We start from the raw sequence: 18,434 nt of genomic DNA on the forward strand, positions 1-18,434 counted from the left end.
ACAAGTTTTATATTTGAAATTGATTTCATTGGTTGTTTTAAACGCATTCGTAGGAGCACAGCTTGAATGGCTTCTTATTAGTCAGTAAGTCAGAATTTAAAAAAATTGCAGAAGAAGCAAGATTTAAGACAAGATAACCTGCAAAATAACCACTTTTGCAGGTCTGAAACAAAATTTTAAAGCATAAAAGTTGTGTTTTCTTTTTTGTCTTGAAAGTATTCGTATTTTATAGTAGAGGAGAAAATACAATTTTGTAAATAGAAATGAATCTCAAGTACTTTATACAGTTATTTGTTGGTTTCCATTTCCACTGGTATTGATGAAGCAGGACAGCACAAAAGTGCACCCATGTAGAAGCTTTTTCTGACTAATCGTGTATAAGAGGTAATGGTGAAGGAGAGCTGGATGCCCTTGTACTCTGGGAGCAATCTCTCTGTTGACTGCTCTGTCAGTCTCCTTGTGAGTCGTCCCTGAGAACATCCCAGAGGAGCCTGGGATTGTTGACTCTTCGAGGAGTTCGCTCCTCACTTTCAAAGTTTTGCAGGGTGCATGCATGATAATGGAAGAGAGTGGTCGTCTATTAGAGCTGAACCCAACTTGAGTGATTTACAGCAATCCTTTGAGCTGCATTAGGAGAAATTGTTGTGATTGGTGCTTTTCCCAACAATTGGATAATTTTAATTTAGCGTTTGTCTATGCTAACTATTAGTTGCATGTGGTGTTGAGGTAATCATGATGACCCCTGTGAGGCTGTATAATGGTGCTAAAATTGTACATTGGGAATTAAACCTAGTTATTATTACTGTTGAAACCCTGAAATATTCCTATTTTTCAGACAGTAATACTTTTTTATTGTTCCCTTAGTACTGTCCTGGTTTCAATGTTCATTTAAATGAGTCGGTGTGTTTAAGGCCTAATCTGGAAGCTTGCTGTGCTGTTTTGCTGAGATTGACTGTCTTGGGGTACCAAAGACCCTAAGCCTGTATGTGTTAAAATAATGAAAAAATAATAATTTAAAATATAAATGTAACTCTGTCGATCAACAAATGTTAACATATGAAAGTGTTATAGCTAAACAGAAGTAATGTAAGATTTCTCATGGAGGGTGTTTGAAGCATGACATTTTTTTGTTTATAATCAGTCCTCATAAAATAAGGAACAGTCATTAAGTATTAACCTGATACTTAAATATTAAATATGTTTTTCAAGCTTATAAAATTGCCTTTTGGTCTCTCAGACCCCTAATAGAACATGGGGGTTAATCCCTGGTTTGCATTGTCGGGACAACAAATTTAACATTTAAAATTATAAGACATGAAAAGACTTTAAAAAAAAAATAATCTATTAACCAATCACTACTTAGGTTTCAAGCTTTTTTATCCAAACATTGTATCAAGATGATTCTCAACTTTTGTTTTGTTTTGAAAGATATAACCGAATGATATGATATACCATTTTACTCTATGCAATATGCGTGTAAACATGGCCATAAATGCCATTCCCGTGCCATGCATCGATACAGTGCATCTAAATGATTGCATATTAATGTTTTCTTGGGGCAACATGTAATGAAAATTTTTTTTTCATAAGAATATCTTATATTTCATTAGAATATTGATATATAATTTTTTTCCCTATTCATTTCTTGTGTTTCCAAAATGCCTAATATGCCATGATGTAAGTCCTTGAGTCCAGAGGTCATGAATTAAATGAATGCCCTGTTTCGTAACAGAAAGTCATATTCTAATTTGAAACCTGTAATGAAAATTAGTCAGACTTAAATGATAATTACAAAATATTATAATATTTCCATAAGAGTGCTAAATTTGATCATTCAGTCATTTTTAAAGACCAAGGAGAGGGAGTTGTCTAGGTACATCCTCTAAATATTTGATATTTCGGCAAAACCCTGAATGTGCTCTTTACAGGACCTCCCGATTTAAAACTGTGACCTGTATGTTGTCAGAGAAATTCGCTAAAATACAATATCCTAAACGTCTATTCCTGGGTCTCAGGAGGATATATATATATATATATATATATATATATATATATATATATATATATACATATATATTTTATAATTTAGAAATATATTATCGATATTATAAAAAAGTATTAAAATGATTAATAAATACTTAAGTATAAAATTAAAGTTATATTGTAGCTTCAAATATTATTTGTCTTGTATGGTGTGACAGTAATGCCACATTTACAAGTCTAAGTTTGGCCAGTGTAACCGAGTCATAGATCATTTCCATTTGCTTCTGTTATCATCTACGTGTTGTTTACAAGCATTTTTCCTTGCCCCCTTGCCATGTCTCATTTCAAACAGGGTACAATGTGAGCCAGGATTGAATTGGTGCCTCCTCAGTAAAATAATTAAAATAAGTAAATAATTGGTGCATGACACCCCTGATTCCAACATTAAGTTGTCACCAGAATGGGTCATTTGGATCTTTTTGTCAATGGTACACTGTATCAGTCTCCTAGTAATGTTTTTCACCTCTACCTAGATGATTAGTCGCCTTTTTGGTCTGAATTATCACATTCTGTGATGATGTCAGTTGTCATTTGGGTCATTCACACCACCCCCCCCCCCCCCCCCCCCCCCGCCCCTCCCCCACCTTACCTTTGAGACTTCCTCTGACACTTCTCTGCTGCCGTCATGTCTTTTGGCACCGCTGACTGAGAGGAAAGAGAGACTGAGGGATCTTGGCAGCGGTGCCAGGAAGACTACAAATGCCCCTTCCACAGCAGTGGGAGTTCAGTGGTTCACACCCACGGGGCATGCACTTCCAGATGGCCCAGTTGGCAGGCCGGAGTGATCTGTCACCGAGGGGGCTAAATCGCTGCCAGGCCCTTCTTCGGACACTTCTTCGGTGTTCAACAAAGCGATCAGCAGGAAATGTCCTCATTGTGATGGGCGTTTTGTGCATGAAATGAAAATGAGGATTATAATACAAAAGTTCAAGAGGTTTTGTCTAATTATTTTTTTTAGAGATGCACCAAAATGAAAATTCTAGGCCGAAACCAAAAGTTCAGGATACTCTTGGCCGAAAACAGAAATAATAAATGATCAATTAATCACATTTATTTCATAATCAACACTCCAATAGCTAAAACTGGGTTGTACAAACATTTAAATTGCGCATAAGGCAATTATTTTGTCAACTTAAATAACGAATTCAGTTTGTTGGTGAAATATAAACTTTTTAAATGAAAATAAACTTTAATACTTGTTGTCATGACAGATTTATTCAAGCATAAGCTACATTAAATAATGAAGACATCACTAAAAGGTTAAGTAAACATCTAATGAATATGTAATAAAATGCATATATTTAGCAAAATGTTCTTCTCTAGAGTTATTGTTCTGAGTTTATTGACATTGAATAGCTTTCTTGAGGTAAATGTAATGTTAAGTGACATTGTACTCCAATGAGACAGGATTAATTTCTGTAAGTTGTGATGTATCTTTCGACATAGCTTCTGGTGTTCACCTGCTGCTTGAAATGAGGTGGATACAGTAATCTGTCCCGCCGTATTAAAGAGCGCCAAAACTACATTTGTTGTTGGAATTTCGTAATAAAAACAAGAGGATTTTAAAGTTGAGACTTTGCTTCAATTTTGCGATTATTGGATGGTAGGCGCGCTACAAATGTTTTGTGAAGTTTTCATCACGCTGTGCATCAACAGAAAACAGCACAGACTAAAAGATTTAAGAAAACATATCATTACGAATTTAAATCAAGAAATCAATATTGTCAATCCAGAGCTAGTGTCCACACAGCTGACATGTTGAACTGTTGTATGCACGAAACAGATGCTGAACACAGTCAAAACGTGACATCAGAGAAGCGCCATTTCGGCCCTCCAAAACCAAATTTTTTGACTCTTTAGTGGGGTTTTTTGTCACAGTGGTTCTTATGTTTTTCAGGACTCAGATTTTATATATAATTTTTTTTTTATTCTATTTTATTTCATTCTATTCTATTTTATTTTACATTGGACTTCAATTTCCAAAACAGTCTTTGTATTTTATATATATTTTATTTTATTTTAAATTGCACATCAACAATAGAAACAGTCCTTTTATTTATTTTTTATAAATATTTCAACGCGCTAGTTTATTAAGCCCCATTCGCACGGGATTAGTATTATCTGGGGACCTCGTGTGAATTAGAAATTACCCCGACATCTGAATTTCGTGTGGCGCATTTGCACGGGATAAGCGAAGCCTGTGATTTTACTCGAATTTACAGACTTATCTCTCGGATATGATGTCAATTGGCTATTGCTTGGAAATGTTTTGTCGTTATTGGCCTAGCTGTATGATCATAAACAGAATAAAGTTCCTTACCTGAATGCTGCTATGTCATCCATCTCCATCTAATCATTAATTTTGTTTTCGCTCTTCTGATGATTTTCAGCCTTATCTTTCTGCCAATTGTATAGACCCAGCATATCAAATTACTATCAAAACACTCCAACGCAGCCTCCATTCTTCGCAAAAGATGGATAAAAAGGCTCACAGGAAACAAAAACCTTGGAAACATTATATATGACCTGGCCAAATCACAGAGATGCTGATTTGCACGGGACTAATATTATCACAGGACCTCGGTGTTCAGCGAAATATGGAAGGTTATTATAGGAATTTTTACTTTACAAATTATAGACATGGCCGATTCGCACGGGATTAAGATCACAGACAACCTCCGCAATTATTACAAATGACTAGAGGTCACCATCTAATACTTCCCGCGCGAATAGGGCTTTAGAGGTATTATTATTAGTTTGAGTTCCTGTCCCTTTCCTGCAAATGGCTGTGAATGGAAGGGATGGTAAAAAAAACATCTCAGTGTGGTACACATCTGCAATTTATAACAAAGGGCAATCAATCCACAGCAGAGCTGCGTTTTCTTAGCATCAGTTTGTAAACAGGCACGGCTTTGCAGAGTGCGATGGCATTAATTGGAGCACGGGACGGCTCTCTACGGGCAGATTCTGCCTAACAGCCTTGCCCCACCATAATTAGGGGATGCTAATTAGCATGGAAAATGCATCTTTCTCAGGACCTCTACCTGCTTTTCTTGGCCCTGTAATAACGTTAGCTTAACCTCATACTCTCTTCCATGACAGATATTAATTATATGCAGAAGCATGACGTACAATATAATTTAAATTTTTTTTATCCAGAGTAGTGGAGAGATGCATTTTAGATCAACTTTGAAATGTGCTGCAACAAACTGGTGCTTGTCACTCCTGCAGCGGTCCGGATCAAAGCGAGTTATGAACGTGAATTCTCCCACAGGGTTTCTGGCTGAGTTACAGATGTAGAGTGTGTATGGAAATGAACATGCGTATAGGCACTTGCACAGAAATGCTTTTAACTGGCTTCAGTTGAATATATAGTTGTTGTTTTGTTTTTGTGAAGTCTGTGAACCGATGGTAGAGAACTGTAGGTTCCAGAAAGGTCTCCTGTCGTACTCATTCCTACTTCTGCACCGCTGCGTCTTTGTTTACCTCTCTTCTACTGTTATTTTATTTCTTTTATATATATATATATATATATATATATATATATATATATATATATATATATGGTGAAGTCAGCTAAAATGGGCCACGTTTTGGTAAAGCATACCAGGCATACTATGTAAGCATACCTTGGTATGCTATGCTTAAACATAAACCACTTAATTGGGGAAATTGAAAGGTGAAACAATAGTGATGACATGGGTCTGTGATGGAGTAGTAATTTTGATGTGTTAATTAAATTTGAGGCTCTGTGGGGTACGGAGTGGATCGACTCCATTCCTAGATCTTCCAATCAAAGGTTTTTTTGGGGGGTGTGGACTGATGGGGCAGTGAACCCGAGGTCAGTCCTAGAGCTCATCCTGTCCAATTTTAGGGAAAAATCGGGTCCATCGGAGGCGTCCAATGGAATTCTTAGGTGGCCGAATAAACACCACATACACAGTGTAAGAGTAAAACTATATGCAAAATAAGATACACCGGTGTATTGCCAGATGAGAAGTTTATTCTATATATCATCTTTTTACTACTTTAATTCATTTTATTCTAATTAATTTTATAACTTATCTCTTTTAATTCCTTTTATAACTGTTTACTTATTTTCTAAGCAAAGCATTTTTGAATTGCCATAGTGGGATATTTTAATTCCTTTCTATGTAAAGCATTTTGAATAACTTTCCTTGCTTTTATTTTTTTATTGCTTAATTTTGCTTTTATATTTTTATTGCTTAATTTTCCTTGCTTTTATTATTAAGATCAGTTATCGTGATTGGCTGTAAAAATGTAAAGAGATATGACCCTACAACCTCATTAGCCCATTTTACCTTATAGCCCATTTTAGCTGACTTCACCCTATATTTATAAAAATGAATGCTTTTATTCAGCAGAATGTATGATTTGATCAAAAATGACAGTAAAGACATTTATAATGTTTCAAAAGAGTTTTATTTCAAATAAATGCTGTTCTTTGGAACTTTCTATTCATTAAAAAGAATAGAAAAAATTATTACGGTTTCCACAAAAATATTAAGCAGCACATCTGCCCAGCCAGGCCACCAGGCGCTCGCATAGGATATTGTATAATAATATAAAATCAGAATTTCATGTCCATTTATTTATTTCAGAAATAGTCTGATTTATAAGTGCTGTGATGTACAGACAGACCGTTATTATTCCCAAAAAATAAAACTATGATCATGGTGATACAGATCAATTGCCACTGTAAATTATCACTTTTTTATTTTTGAGTATCTCTGGGGTCATTATTATTTAGAGTAGTTTAGAGAAAGGACAGAAAATTATGCAAAGCATGTATATGTTCATGGGAGTCGTATTAAAACCTCATTTAAGTTTAAGTCTTCCGTTTAAGTCGTCCGTATGCGCACCGAAGCTCAATGTGCCAGAAATGCATGCGTTAGCTGCTACACCATGTGACTTTCTCTGGCTACTTCCCTTCTTGTTCCCTTGCTTTCTCTTTCCACCTTGAGTAAATCATTCTGCTTTGTTGTGTCTGGCTTTGGTCACCTCAAAGGTTTACAATGGAGCAGAGTCAAACAATTTTTTGTTAATTGAATTTTAAAGTGACCTTGTTCTGCTATTGATCTACATTAAAAATATTTTTCGCTGCCACGACAGTCAAAACCTTGGGGGTGGATGGGCGTGCGAGTATTGACGGTATTCCGGAACGACCTCTGAGTGGGGGATTGTGCTGATGAGGACAGACCCGGCGTGAGGTGGAGAGGTCAGAGCCGGTCACACTCAGAGAGGTGGAAGAGGGTATTGGAAAACACCCCTCTTTGCACTCAGGGGCGTTGTGGTGTGTCAGCTTGTTTCTCGTGTTGCTTGATGGTACAGTAAGCTGTGGTGAAAGCTAATGAGGTGGACACTCTGAGACCTCAACAGTGGCATTCAGATTCCTAGATTGTCAAAATAGTGCAATTTGTGCACCTCAAAATCTGTTGATCTGACATTTTTCCCTAAAAACAGCTCCCCCAGTGCTATTTGGAATGCAGTGCCAACCCTGTTAGCTATCAGATGAGATGCCACCTTTACACCTGCCACTAACATGCTTTTTCAGGGATCGGATCACAATTGCATCGCATTTGAACACATTAAGTGTTCAGGGACTGATTCTGACCACATTTGTCTAAGTCAAATAATCATTATCCATCACTTTGACGAGGTTGTACATTTTCCGTCAAGTCACCTTTATTTATATAGCGCTTTTTACAATACAGATTGTCTTTAAAGCAGCTTTACAGTGATAACAGGAAAATAATGCAAAAAAGTTTGTTTCTAGAAGAAAATACCGTCATAGTCCAGCATAAGTAAGTTCAGTGATGGTTCATTTTTGTTGTAAAAAAAGTAAATATAAAAAAATATGATTATAGTTAAAACTGTGATGTCATTGATGCTCAGTTGTGATGCTCAGTTTAGTTTTCATATAATGGTGTCAGTGCAGGCATATCAATATTATTGTTGAATATTAAATGTCCCCAACTAAGCAAGCCAACAGCCAAGGGTGAGATCAAGCTGTATTTGTGTTGCAGGTTCTTCTCACTTTTCTTTTCTTTTTTATATTCAGCCCTTGCAATGTGAAAAAGACAACAGGCGGTTTGCCCCCGGGATCTGGTCATCGGTTTTAATGAACAATATCCCATGAGTTTTTCCACTGAACTACACTTGGAATCTATAATTTCTCTCCCCAAATCCTCCCCACATCTCTCTGGTCTATTTTTGCATGAGCACTTTAAACCTTTTTCTCCTTGTTTTTTTCACTTCCAATCCCTTCTAATATGTTTCTATTCTAATCCCTTCTAATATGTTTCTAAAGTATGGACATGCAATATGCAAGATATGAAATATATATGTACTGTAAAATAAAAAAATAAAATTGAGTAATAAAATGACAATACTAATATTTACATCTTAATTTCCATTCATTTCCATCAAGCTTTTTGTCAAAATGAAAAACAGAAAACATTTTTGCTTTGTGTCTCTTTTTTTTATTATTCTTTAAATTGCAGAAACATTCCTATTAGCACTTAGTAGCATTTCCCATTATTTGCAATAATGTGTGGTCTGATGCAATTGAACTAAAGAATATTCTGATACTGTTCGGATTAAAAACACATGCTAATGGTAGATGTAAAAGGAGTCTTATTTTCCCCAATGCTGATGAAGTGCATGCAGACATGTTTTAGAAATGAGTTGAAAAGCATACAGCAGAACGCTTCGGCTGAACATGAAACTTATTTTAGTCTCGAGCAACTTGAATGAGGATCCATTTTTCTCAAAGGAGAGGTCATGGAGAGCAGGGCGCTTGGCCACGTTCTCGCCTGGCTTCTTTCCTTCCTTGTTCGCAGCTGATTTGAGATCTCACATGTTGCTTAGAAACTCTTTCTTTTTTGTCCAATCTCTCAGTTTTTGCCACTTTTCCCCTCCCTATCCACAGCCCACTCTCACTCCAAATAAAAAAGTACCATCTGCCGCCATTGCGATCCAGTCGTTTGGGGATGCACTTAAGATCAGCTAATGAACCTTTTCAGGACGCCCTGACGCTTACCACATTGAAGTCAACTTCTTTTCTTCCTAGTATTCATGTTCCTTTGGCTCCAGGCCAGCAACTTACCTTCCAACTAGCTTGTAGCTGAAAAGAATGCCCAGAATAGCTATTGACGCTACTAACTGGCTTCACACACTAGGGTTACGGCGAGGGATTTGGTGGTTTTTGTTTCTTTATTTCTTGAGAAATTGCTTGAGTCGCACTTGCCTGCTACTATTTACAAATTCTCTTGTGTTGAAAAGTTCAGGTTTTATGAGAGCAAGTTATGCTTTTTGAGGTTGTTTTTCTTTTAGCATGTATTGCATCAGCCATTCAGACATCAGTGGTGTGTTTTAAAGAAGATGGGAGATATTAACATCCCTGTAGAAGTATGATTTCAGTCAGAGGCCTTTGATCAACTTTAAGGGATCATGGTTTTTGGGGAAGAAGATGGAGATCAACTGTGCTTCTCTGTGCAAAACTGGCCTATTTTGTTTTATCATAAACTACAATGCTTAGTTTGACGCATGAAAAAAACTCAAGTGATTTAACAGGTACAAAATTCCAGCATGAATACAAGTACTTTATAATTGAGAGATCTAGAGACATGTACATTTTGAAAAGATGTTACTAAATCTAGGGGTATAACAAAACATACATCGATATAGTCTAAGGATACGATGCATCGATGCCACACGTAAAATATCGTTGTACGGTACCTTTATTTTGACAGTCTTCACATCCTTACGTAACTTCCATCTACGTATTCCTTTTCACGCATTTTCGTTTATTCACCATACTGTAGAGTAGTATGAAGCTGCAGACTCGGAGCCTGCAGTTACAGTCCCCCACCCAGAGTCCCGCATTCTCAGACCCCTCGTTTTTCGAGACAGCGCCTCCTATCAAATTGGATCGGAAAAACATGTGAAGAACTTAGGCCAAAACGTGAGTATCGTCAATTTTATTTAGCAAATCATACTCATTCGATTTCTTTTTTAATCAAACTACTTTATAGATCATTGATACACCAACATATGAATAGTCCATTTAATATTTGTAAAGATAGTTTGTAACAAAATTTGAGCCGTTATTGTGTTTTTTCGCCTTTTTCCCCCGAAAATATTTTGATAGCTAACGTTATCCTTTAACCTATGACTTTTTGTAGCCAAGCCATTGTAAAAATTTGATTAAAATTAGTTGACATTAAAGTAGACCAATTAAATACATTAAGTGTGTTAATATCAAAGAATGTCATCAATTATTTAATCAGATTTACCATTTGACCTTTTTTTAATTACCGGACCTTTTCTCCTAAAACTATAAATTGAATTAATTAATGCTGGAGTAATTATTTTACTTTATATAATTTATGTAGACTACTTAAATGAGTTCTTATAAAACGTAAGTATTAAAATGAATCAATATTAATTTAACTGTGATAGGAAGTTGTTGCCAGCCATTTACAACTCATTAAACTGCCTAATAACCAGTCTATGGTATTAACATGTGAGCTAGAATGTGTCATAGGTGTGCTTGTAATTTGCATTTGCAAAAAAAAAAAATATTATTTATTATTACACAATATATTTGACAATGGCATTCAGTGAAGTCGAGGAATTTGACAGAGCGATTGCAAAAAGAATGAAGAAAGAAGGAACATTCGCCTACCAGAAAGTAATTTTTACCTTATGCATTTACATTACATTTTACATTTATTCATTTAGCAGACGCTTTTATCCAAAGCGACTTATAAATGAGTTTTTTTTTTAATGCAATTGAAGACGAAAAGTATAGATACTAAAACAATTATTTCTTCCTTTTTTCTTTGCTTTGTCCTGTTTACAGCAAGATGATGTTTAGGTGATGGTTAAATAAAGCACAGAATTGTTTATTATTGATGTTTTGTCTATTCTTATTTGAGTTTTGCTTTGCATTCAAAATATCAAAAAACTGGTTCTGTAATGTTAGCATGGTACAATGTTAATTAGACCATTATAGGTTGAACTGAAAGAAAAATTGGAATTCGAATTAAAAAAAACATTGTAGCAATATTATGTCAGATAATAATTTTCAGAAAATAGTTCAATCTGTAATTGTATCCCTTCCATCAGTAATTTTCTTTCAATTACACCCACGCTCAAAAAATAACTACTGGGTAATTTGTTAGTCAGAGAACACAATGAGTTTTTTTTTGTTTGTTTTTTGGCACATGCATAAAGCAGGGAACGCAAATATTTATTTGTTTAGCTTAATCTCCTCAGCTGAAATAGACGACTGACAAGATTGACTGAACTCTAAACACGTTTGGTCAAAAGCCGGTATTGTCCACTTTCATGGCATCGCAAGTTCATATTTTACAGCAGAAACCGACAAGCACCCGATAAGTCAGTTTAAGCAAATCAGCGTGCAATATTCAGGTCAGATGACAAGGCTGCTAGTCACTTTGTAAAGACAAAGACGCGTTAGCTGAGAGGAGTTTCGTCAAAGCTGATCAAAGTGATCGAGGATGGATAATTTCAACGAATCTGATGAATGTGATATCTTCTTCGGGGGCGTAAAAAGGAAAATAAAAGCTGAAACTTTTTCACGGAACCAATATTACTCTTTGTCGATTAAAAGCTCCCTGTATTACGTGTAATCACAACAACAAAGTTTGTCAGGCGTCTATGTCAGCTGAGGAGATTAACGTTACAAAAATTAACCGAGTGTTGTGTTATGTATCATAGCAATTACTTGGTTTTGTTTCAATTTGAAAGTTAACTGCTTTTGCCAAAATAAAAAACTATTTTTGGAGTTATCTACCATTGCTAAAAAACATTATTAACTTTTAATATATAAAAAACATACTTTCAATTAACTTTTAGTAAGTTACCTATATTTTTTGAGTTATTAATACTTAATTGATTGATATTACTTGGAATGCACAATAAAAAAAAAAAACATGATTTATGATTTATTCTTGATATATTATTTAGTTGTTATCTGTTTTTGTAAATGAACTCTTCTGTTGTAAATGTCCCAATTGGGAGAGGGTGTGCAATTTTCGAAGAGTTTAATTAAACGTTCATGTCATATATTTTGGTTGCATTTGTGAGTTAATAAAAATGTAACTGGTTGTGCAAACTTGGCACATAATACCTAAATATCGATAAATCAATCGATATAGTCCTGAATTGAATCGAATCGTAATCGTATCGCAGAATTTTTTGAGGTACTCGCTGGCTGAGAGAATCAATATCATATCGATATCATATCGTATCGTGCTGAACTGTCCGATTTACACCCCTAGATAAATCATTACTTTTCCATAAGGTTTTAAAATATATATATATCTGACACAAACTGATTCACAGGACGCTTACAGAATTATGTATCAAGTAATAAGCATTGAATGTGTGGTGTATTGTGTCCACAGCTTCTTTTAGAAACATTTTGTGGTAAGAAATAAAAAGACAATGAGGAAAATTACTCAGCATGTGGGGAAAAAATATGTGTGTGAAGTTCTGTGCCTCCCCCGGGTAGTGATCAGTGGTCGTTTTATTGCTTCAACACTCAGCAGGACTCTCATGAAAGGAGAAGACAGACCAGAAGGCAAATTCACTCTATATGATAATCTAAATATCTAAAACTTTTCCCAACACTTTGTTTTATTTTGTTTCATTTATTTTAGAATTATTTTATTATTTATTGTCTTATTTTATTTTATGTTATTAAATAGTTTTTAATTTAATATTTTTTTTTCTTTTAGAGTAATTCATATTTATTACGTTGTATTTCACTCACGTTGTTGGAGTGAAATCATCATGTTCTTGCATTTTATTATTTTATATATATATATATATATATAAACTTATTGTAGAACTTACATTATTTTAAAAGAACATTTTAGTCTCTAAACAATCATAAAATGTTTCTCAATTTATTATGTTGCGTAATAGTTAATATAGGATGTATGTGTTGTTGTTTTTTTGTTTGTTTTTTTCTCTACATATACTAGCATTCTTTCCTAAGTGCATGTTTATAAGGAATTCATATTCAGTAATTTCAAAATAACTTTCATAATATGCTTTTGTCTTCGGGCATCCACCCTCTAAGTTGCCTCTCTGGCTAGAAAAATAATATTTCAATTTACATTTGGGAGAACTATGACTTTAAAGGCTGTCAGGGGTAATGGATTCAGGCTGTGAGTGCTGGTGTCGGCTGCCAGCGCCAAGCGGCTCCGGGCACAGGCCAGGCGTTCAGCTACTCTGACAGACATGAATTTAATAAGCAAACCTTAAAGTGGGAAAAACATGTGTTGCGAGGGCTCGCAGAGTACAAACGGGTCTGAATGAGTATTTCTGCTGGATCTTGACATGATTGATCAGACTTTCTTTTTTCCCCACTGTCTTGTGTATGTGTGTGAACTTGCCAGTGTACCATTCTTTAGATATCTGTATATTTGTCTGCTTGATGTCGTGTGATTGAAGGAGCCTCGTGTGGTGGGGTATTTAAGGGATATTTTCCTAAAAATATTCGACTCACCCTGTTATTCCAGACCTTTGAATCTGTCTATCTATCTTACATGCATATTCCCTGTATATTACTCTTTGTTTGTCTACAAATGTAAGCATTTGTTTTGGTTTTGTGTATTTCTTTTTTCTATGGTCTAGTTTTAAAATTAACAGAATAGGCTAAAGTAGTATTAGGCTACTGCAATTATTTGCAATAATTCAGCTTGTATAGTTTGTAAAAAATATATACATATATTTGTTTATCAAGTAGAGCTTTCATTATTCCTTGATTAAATCTGAGTACTCGTTTTAAAAAAATCCTCAATTGCAATTTACCGATGTCGATTAAAGCACATAAGATACAATATGTATTTTTTTTTCACCGCTTGAGGTCGCTAACCTCTTACAATAACAAAGGAGTAGGTTGATGAAGCCGGGATAAGCGGAATGATGGGACTTGCTGTCATGCTGATAGATCTAATAATGTTTATGGATGAGTAAAAACATTCATGTTTTTTAACATGACTGTGGTATGAAGCAGGTCGTGATTGCTAATGAGAGATATAAAGAAATAAGGACATTTAATTGTACCGAACTACCCGCAAGTGCTGAATTACTTCTCACACAGGTCAGTTTATTTGACGTCTTAAACTTGTGAGGTAACGCAGCGCTGTTTTATTTGGTCTAATGTTACACTATCATACTAAACAGCATTTGAGTGCGTTGAAAGCAGGGCTGTCAAAATTGCTCAAAAATGACGTTCGAATATTCCCTCTAAAAAAACATATCTATTCGAACATCTGGTTGGGCATTTTGTCAATGACGCATTACGTCAATAACGTGACAAATTAATACAAAGAGACATAACTACTTGTATATGTAGTTTATTTAAGTTTAAACATATTTGACAATGTATTAACTTACACAAAAACAAGTAAATCAACTAATGGCCAAGACCACAGACCTACTCTCGCTCGCCCTCACAGGCACTCTCTCTCTTTCTCTCGCCCTCACCCTCACGCTCTCTGCGCATAACGGTTAAATGAACAACAATAAACAGCTGTTGAGTGCTGGTTTTGTGCAAGCAATTTAAGGTCGCGACTCTTGTCCTAAATATCGAAGGAATCATTAAGTGATTGAAACAAATATTATTAACATTAATTGAAGTTTTACAGTATATAGAACCGTATATAAGTATATAGACACTTCCCCCCAATATGCTCTGGAGTGTACAACTACTTTAAAGTATTGCTTAAATGTTATGTTACTTGCTTAAAAACAATAACTGAATCATTATGTGGTATAAGAATATGAAAATCACTAAATACCATAGTATATTTTATAGTATTACATTCTGATTGTATCATACTATGATGTCGCGAAGTACTGTGTGTTGTAAGCTGTGTTGTTGTTGTTAGCTACAAAATATAAAAAACAATGTTTGGTTAATTGAAATAAAGTTGACATAAAATTATATAAAATATTAATATTAGAATTAGTACTAAAAAAATACTAAAATTAAATAAAAAATGTAAGCTAAACAGAAATTTCTAACTGAAACTAACTAATAAAAATGACAAAAGCACATAACAAAATGTTTATTTTTTCATTAAAATGATTAAAATTGAAATGAAAACTGAAAATATCAAAATGAAAGCCAATTCAGAATAATAAATACTATATTAGTATGTGAATAATAAAAAAAAACACTGGTTGTAAGGGAAATTTGGTTGAAACATACTTATTTACTTAGCATGCTTTTTATCTATCAATTTGCAGGCCAAATTTACATACAGTAATAAAGTCTGAGAAAATATATCTCCATTTCTCCGAATGAGACCAAATCTTTTGTGTAAAAGTTTTCCAATTACCAGGTGTGAGATTCTGTGGCAGTGACATCTCCTTCAGTGGATATGGTTTGTTTTTGCAATCGGCTCTTTCACCCAAACAAAAAGTAATTTCCTATTCATATCTTTATTCATGTATGCATAGAACCTTACTAGACTCTGTCGCTGGACTTTTTGTCTTTTCTTCATTGACTGAAAGGCAATCCATCCATTGTAATGCTTGTGAAGTTTCATTTTAATTATTTTTTTTCTGTCTTTGTTACTGGGCTTTAAAGTCATATAGGCATATAGTTCAGAATAACATCGTAATGTACTATACATTGATAATTCACCTGCTATATTGCTTAATGTACCTGATTTTTCAGCAGAAAAATATACCAGCCAGGATAACCTGGCTTCTCTTGAGACTCCCTTGCTTCACAGCATAGTTAATAATTAATATTCTAAAGCCCGCCCACACATTGACGTGATTGGTTACAAGGTAGTTTGTGATGTAAGAAACACCGGCGATTGTTTGGTTCACTGCAGTTTTAAGGAGAAAATACTCAGCATGAATTTGATGAATTTGCGCACGGTTTGTCTTAAAGCCTATTAAAAAACAACACAGACATATAAACAACATCAAAAACTTTTTTTTTGCCACAGAGGGCCTTTAAGATGGTAAATCCAGCTCTGCCAAACTAATATCCCACTTTATAATTGCCTTCCCTTCCATATTGCATTATTGGTTTGGCATTTATAAAAGTGGAGCACAGAGGAACCTGAAGACTCTTCTATGAATCTAAAATAAGCTGATATTTCATTTCTGAGTTCCTTTTTATGTCAAGATTTTTCACTCGGGTGTTATTTTAGCTGAACTTTATCACGCTGGTCGCCATTGTCCCTCTGTTTTTTAGACCACCTGAGCATGTTCCCCTTCACAGCCAGTGGTTGGGTCAAATCTACCGGCTTCTAAAAACCTCAGAGGGGCCATAAAAAGAACCGTCACCACCCTGCCAGCATTCAGACCTGGCCCAGCCTTACCCAGCATCCCTTACTGTGCCTGACACATAAATTATTCAGCAAGTGGGGCTCAGCCGAAACATATTGCTGTTTTGTTCTCGGGACGTTGTTGATGTTTGAACAGCTTTGGCAAATACACAGAGGGCTTGATTCGGAGATCCTCACCCCTCTTCCTGTCCATGCTGTACTGAATCTGTCTTTCTCTCTGTGGTGTGCCTAGCATGAAAGCTAAGTGAATGTGAGGATTTAAGAATACTATACTGGGATTTCCTCCTTTGCCTTAGATTAAACCCATTTTAAGCCTAAAGTCTCAAGTGAAACCCCTCATGACAGCAGATGGTTTTAGGCTGGTGTGTGAACTTTTTTTGGCATGAAGGAAAAACTAATCCTGTGACGAGAAGAATTTTGTGCTGTATGTTTTAGAAATTGAGACATATTTTCCATTTGCAATTCTAAATTAAAGATATTTTGGTTGAATAAATGAAACGGATAGCCTACCTTTATGTCCCAAGGATTAATTTTTATTACAATAATTTATTTTTATTTTTATAAAGTTCATGTAAACTTTTAGTATTGCAATGTATGTATGCTTAGATTTTTTTTCTTTTGTAAAATTTTTGATAAAAAAAAGATTTTTATCATTTAAATGATGTAAGAAATATTTCAATATTTTTTTGTGATCCTGTTTATTTTTTACTCAAATTATGACTGGCCCTCATCATTTATGGCGTCATTTCCATCACATTGAATGATTTTGCCACTAATTCAGTTTTATCAAAAGTAAATGCGTTTGAGCGTTTCCATGTGCTGTCAGTAAAGAGCATGCTTGATATTGAATTAGAAATGTGTATACGTGTTATGTAAAGAAATACCTGACAAAAATATCAATGTAAACATCGGTAACACTTTACAATAAGGTCTAATTTGTTAAGATTAGTTAATGACATGAACTAACAATGATCAATACATTTGTTACAATATTTATTAATCGTTGTTAGTGTTAGTTAATACAAATCCAGCTGTTAATTTGTTGTACATGTGAGTTCACAGTGTAGTAACTAATGTTAACAAATACATTTGATTTTAATAATCTATTGTAAATTAAATTAACAGTAATTAAGAATCGTGTAATAAAGTCTGTAGAACTTAACTAAAGCAGTTAACTAATGTTAACTAATTAAACCTTTTTGTAAAGTGTTAACTAAGTATCACTTGTGAACAGAATATTGGTGTTGTTTGTCATTTCCAGACAAGCTATAATTTTCTCAATTGATGCAAAAACAATTTACTTGACATCAAAAACTAGCTATGATAATGTCCTTAGCCAGAGAAAGGAGTTGGACATTTTATTTCAAATGTCGTTTCCACCACATAATTTTATCAGACATGAAACAAAGAAATGCACAATTTGAGATGTGAGATGTGGAAATGACCTGGGGGAAAAAATGGTTTTAGAAGCAAATCACAAAAATGCCGTTTATTTTTGTGAAAGCAAGAGGGCATAAAGTGCCTGTGGTTGAAGAAACGCCCCAAAATTTCATCCACCCAACCTATCTTCTGTGCTAAAGAAACTAGAATGATCTCTTCTTTTTTTCTTTCCAGGTCACACTGGGGAAGGTTTTGAAAGCCATCGTGGTTATGAGGAGCCTTTTTATTGACCGCACTATTGTCAGAGGTTTTCATGAGAACATATACTCTGAGGATGGAAAGGTAAAACATTTCATTTCATTCCATGTTTAAATCTAGTTTAAAACTCATCTTTGTCCATTTTATTCCAGTTGAACCTTGAAATTTAGCTTGAGCACTTCTGGCTTAGGTAAGGATGTGAAATCCCTGGATTTTTAGATATTGATAAAAGTCTCAGCACAGCCGTTTAATAATTCACATGATGTGTTCGGCTCTCTCTTGAACATGAAAAGCATGTACGTATGCGATACCCTCTATTCTCACGTCCCTCGTGTCAGGTTGAGCAGCGTCCCCTCATTCATTCTGAAGTGTTCTGTACGT

At 34.8% G+C, this 18,434-nt stretch overlaps 1 protein-coding gene across 1 annotated transcript in view; it reads left to right on the forward strand.

The window, feature by feature from the left end:
- The window catches only part of med27 (mediator complex subunit 27), a 64,679-nt gene that overhangs the window by 37,994 nt on the left and 8,251 nt on the right, over positions 1-18,434 (forward strand). The window contains exon 5 of the mRNA XM_077222673.1: positions 18,030-18,137. Within this exon, the coding sequence (XP_077078788.1) occupies positions 18,030-18,137 (108 nt within the window). The remainder of the gene's footprint in view (positions 1-18,029; positions 18,138-18,434) is intronic.

Source organism: Siphateles boraxobius, unplaced genomic scaffold, assembly GCF_051911475.1.
Source record: "Siphateles boraxobius isolate OS27281-9 unplaced genomic scaffold, OSU_SipBor_1 9, whole genome shotgun sequence".
NCBI lineage: Eukaryota > Metazoa > Chordata > Actinopteri > Cypriniformes > Leuciscidae > Siphateles > Siphateles boraxobius.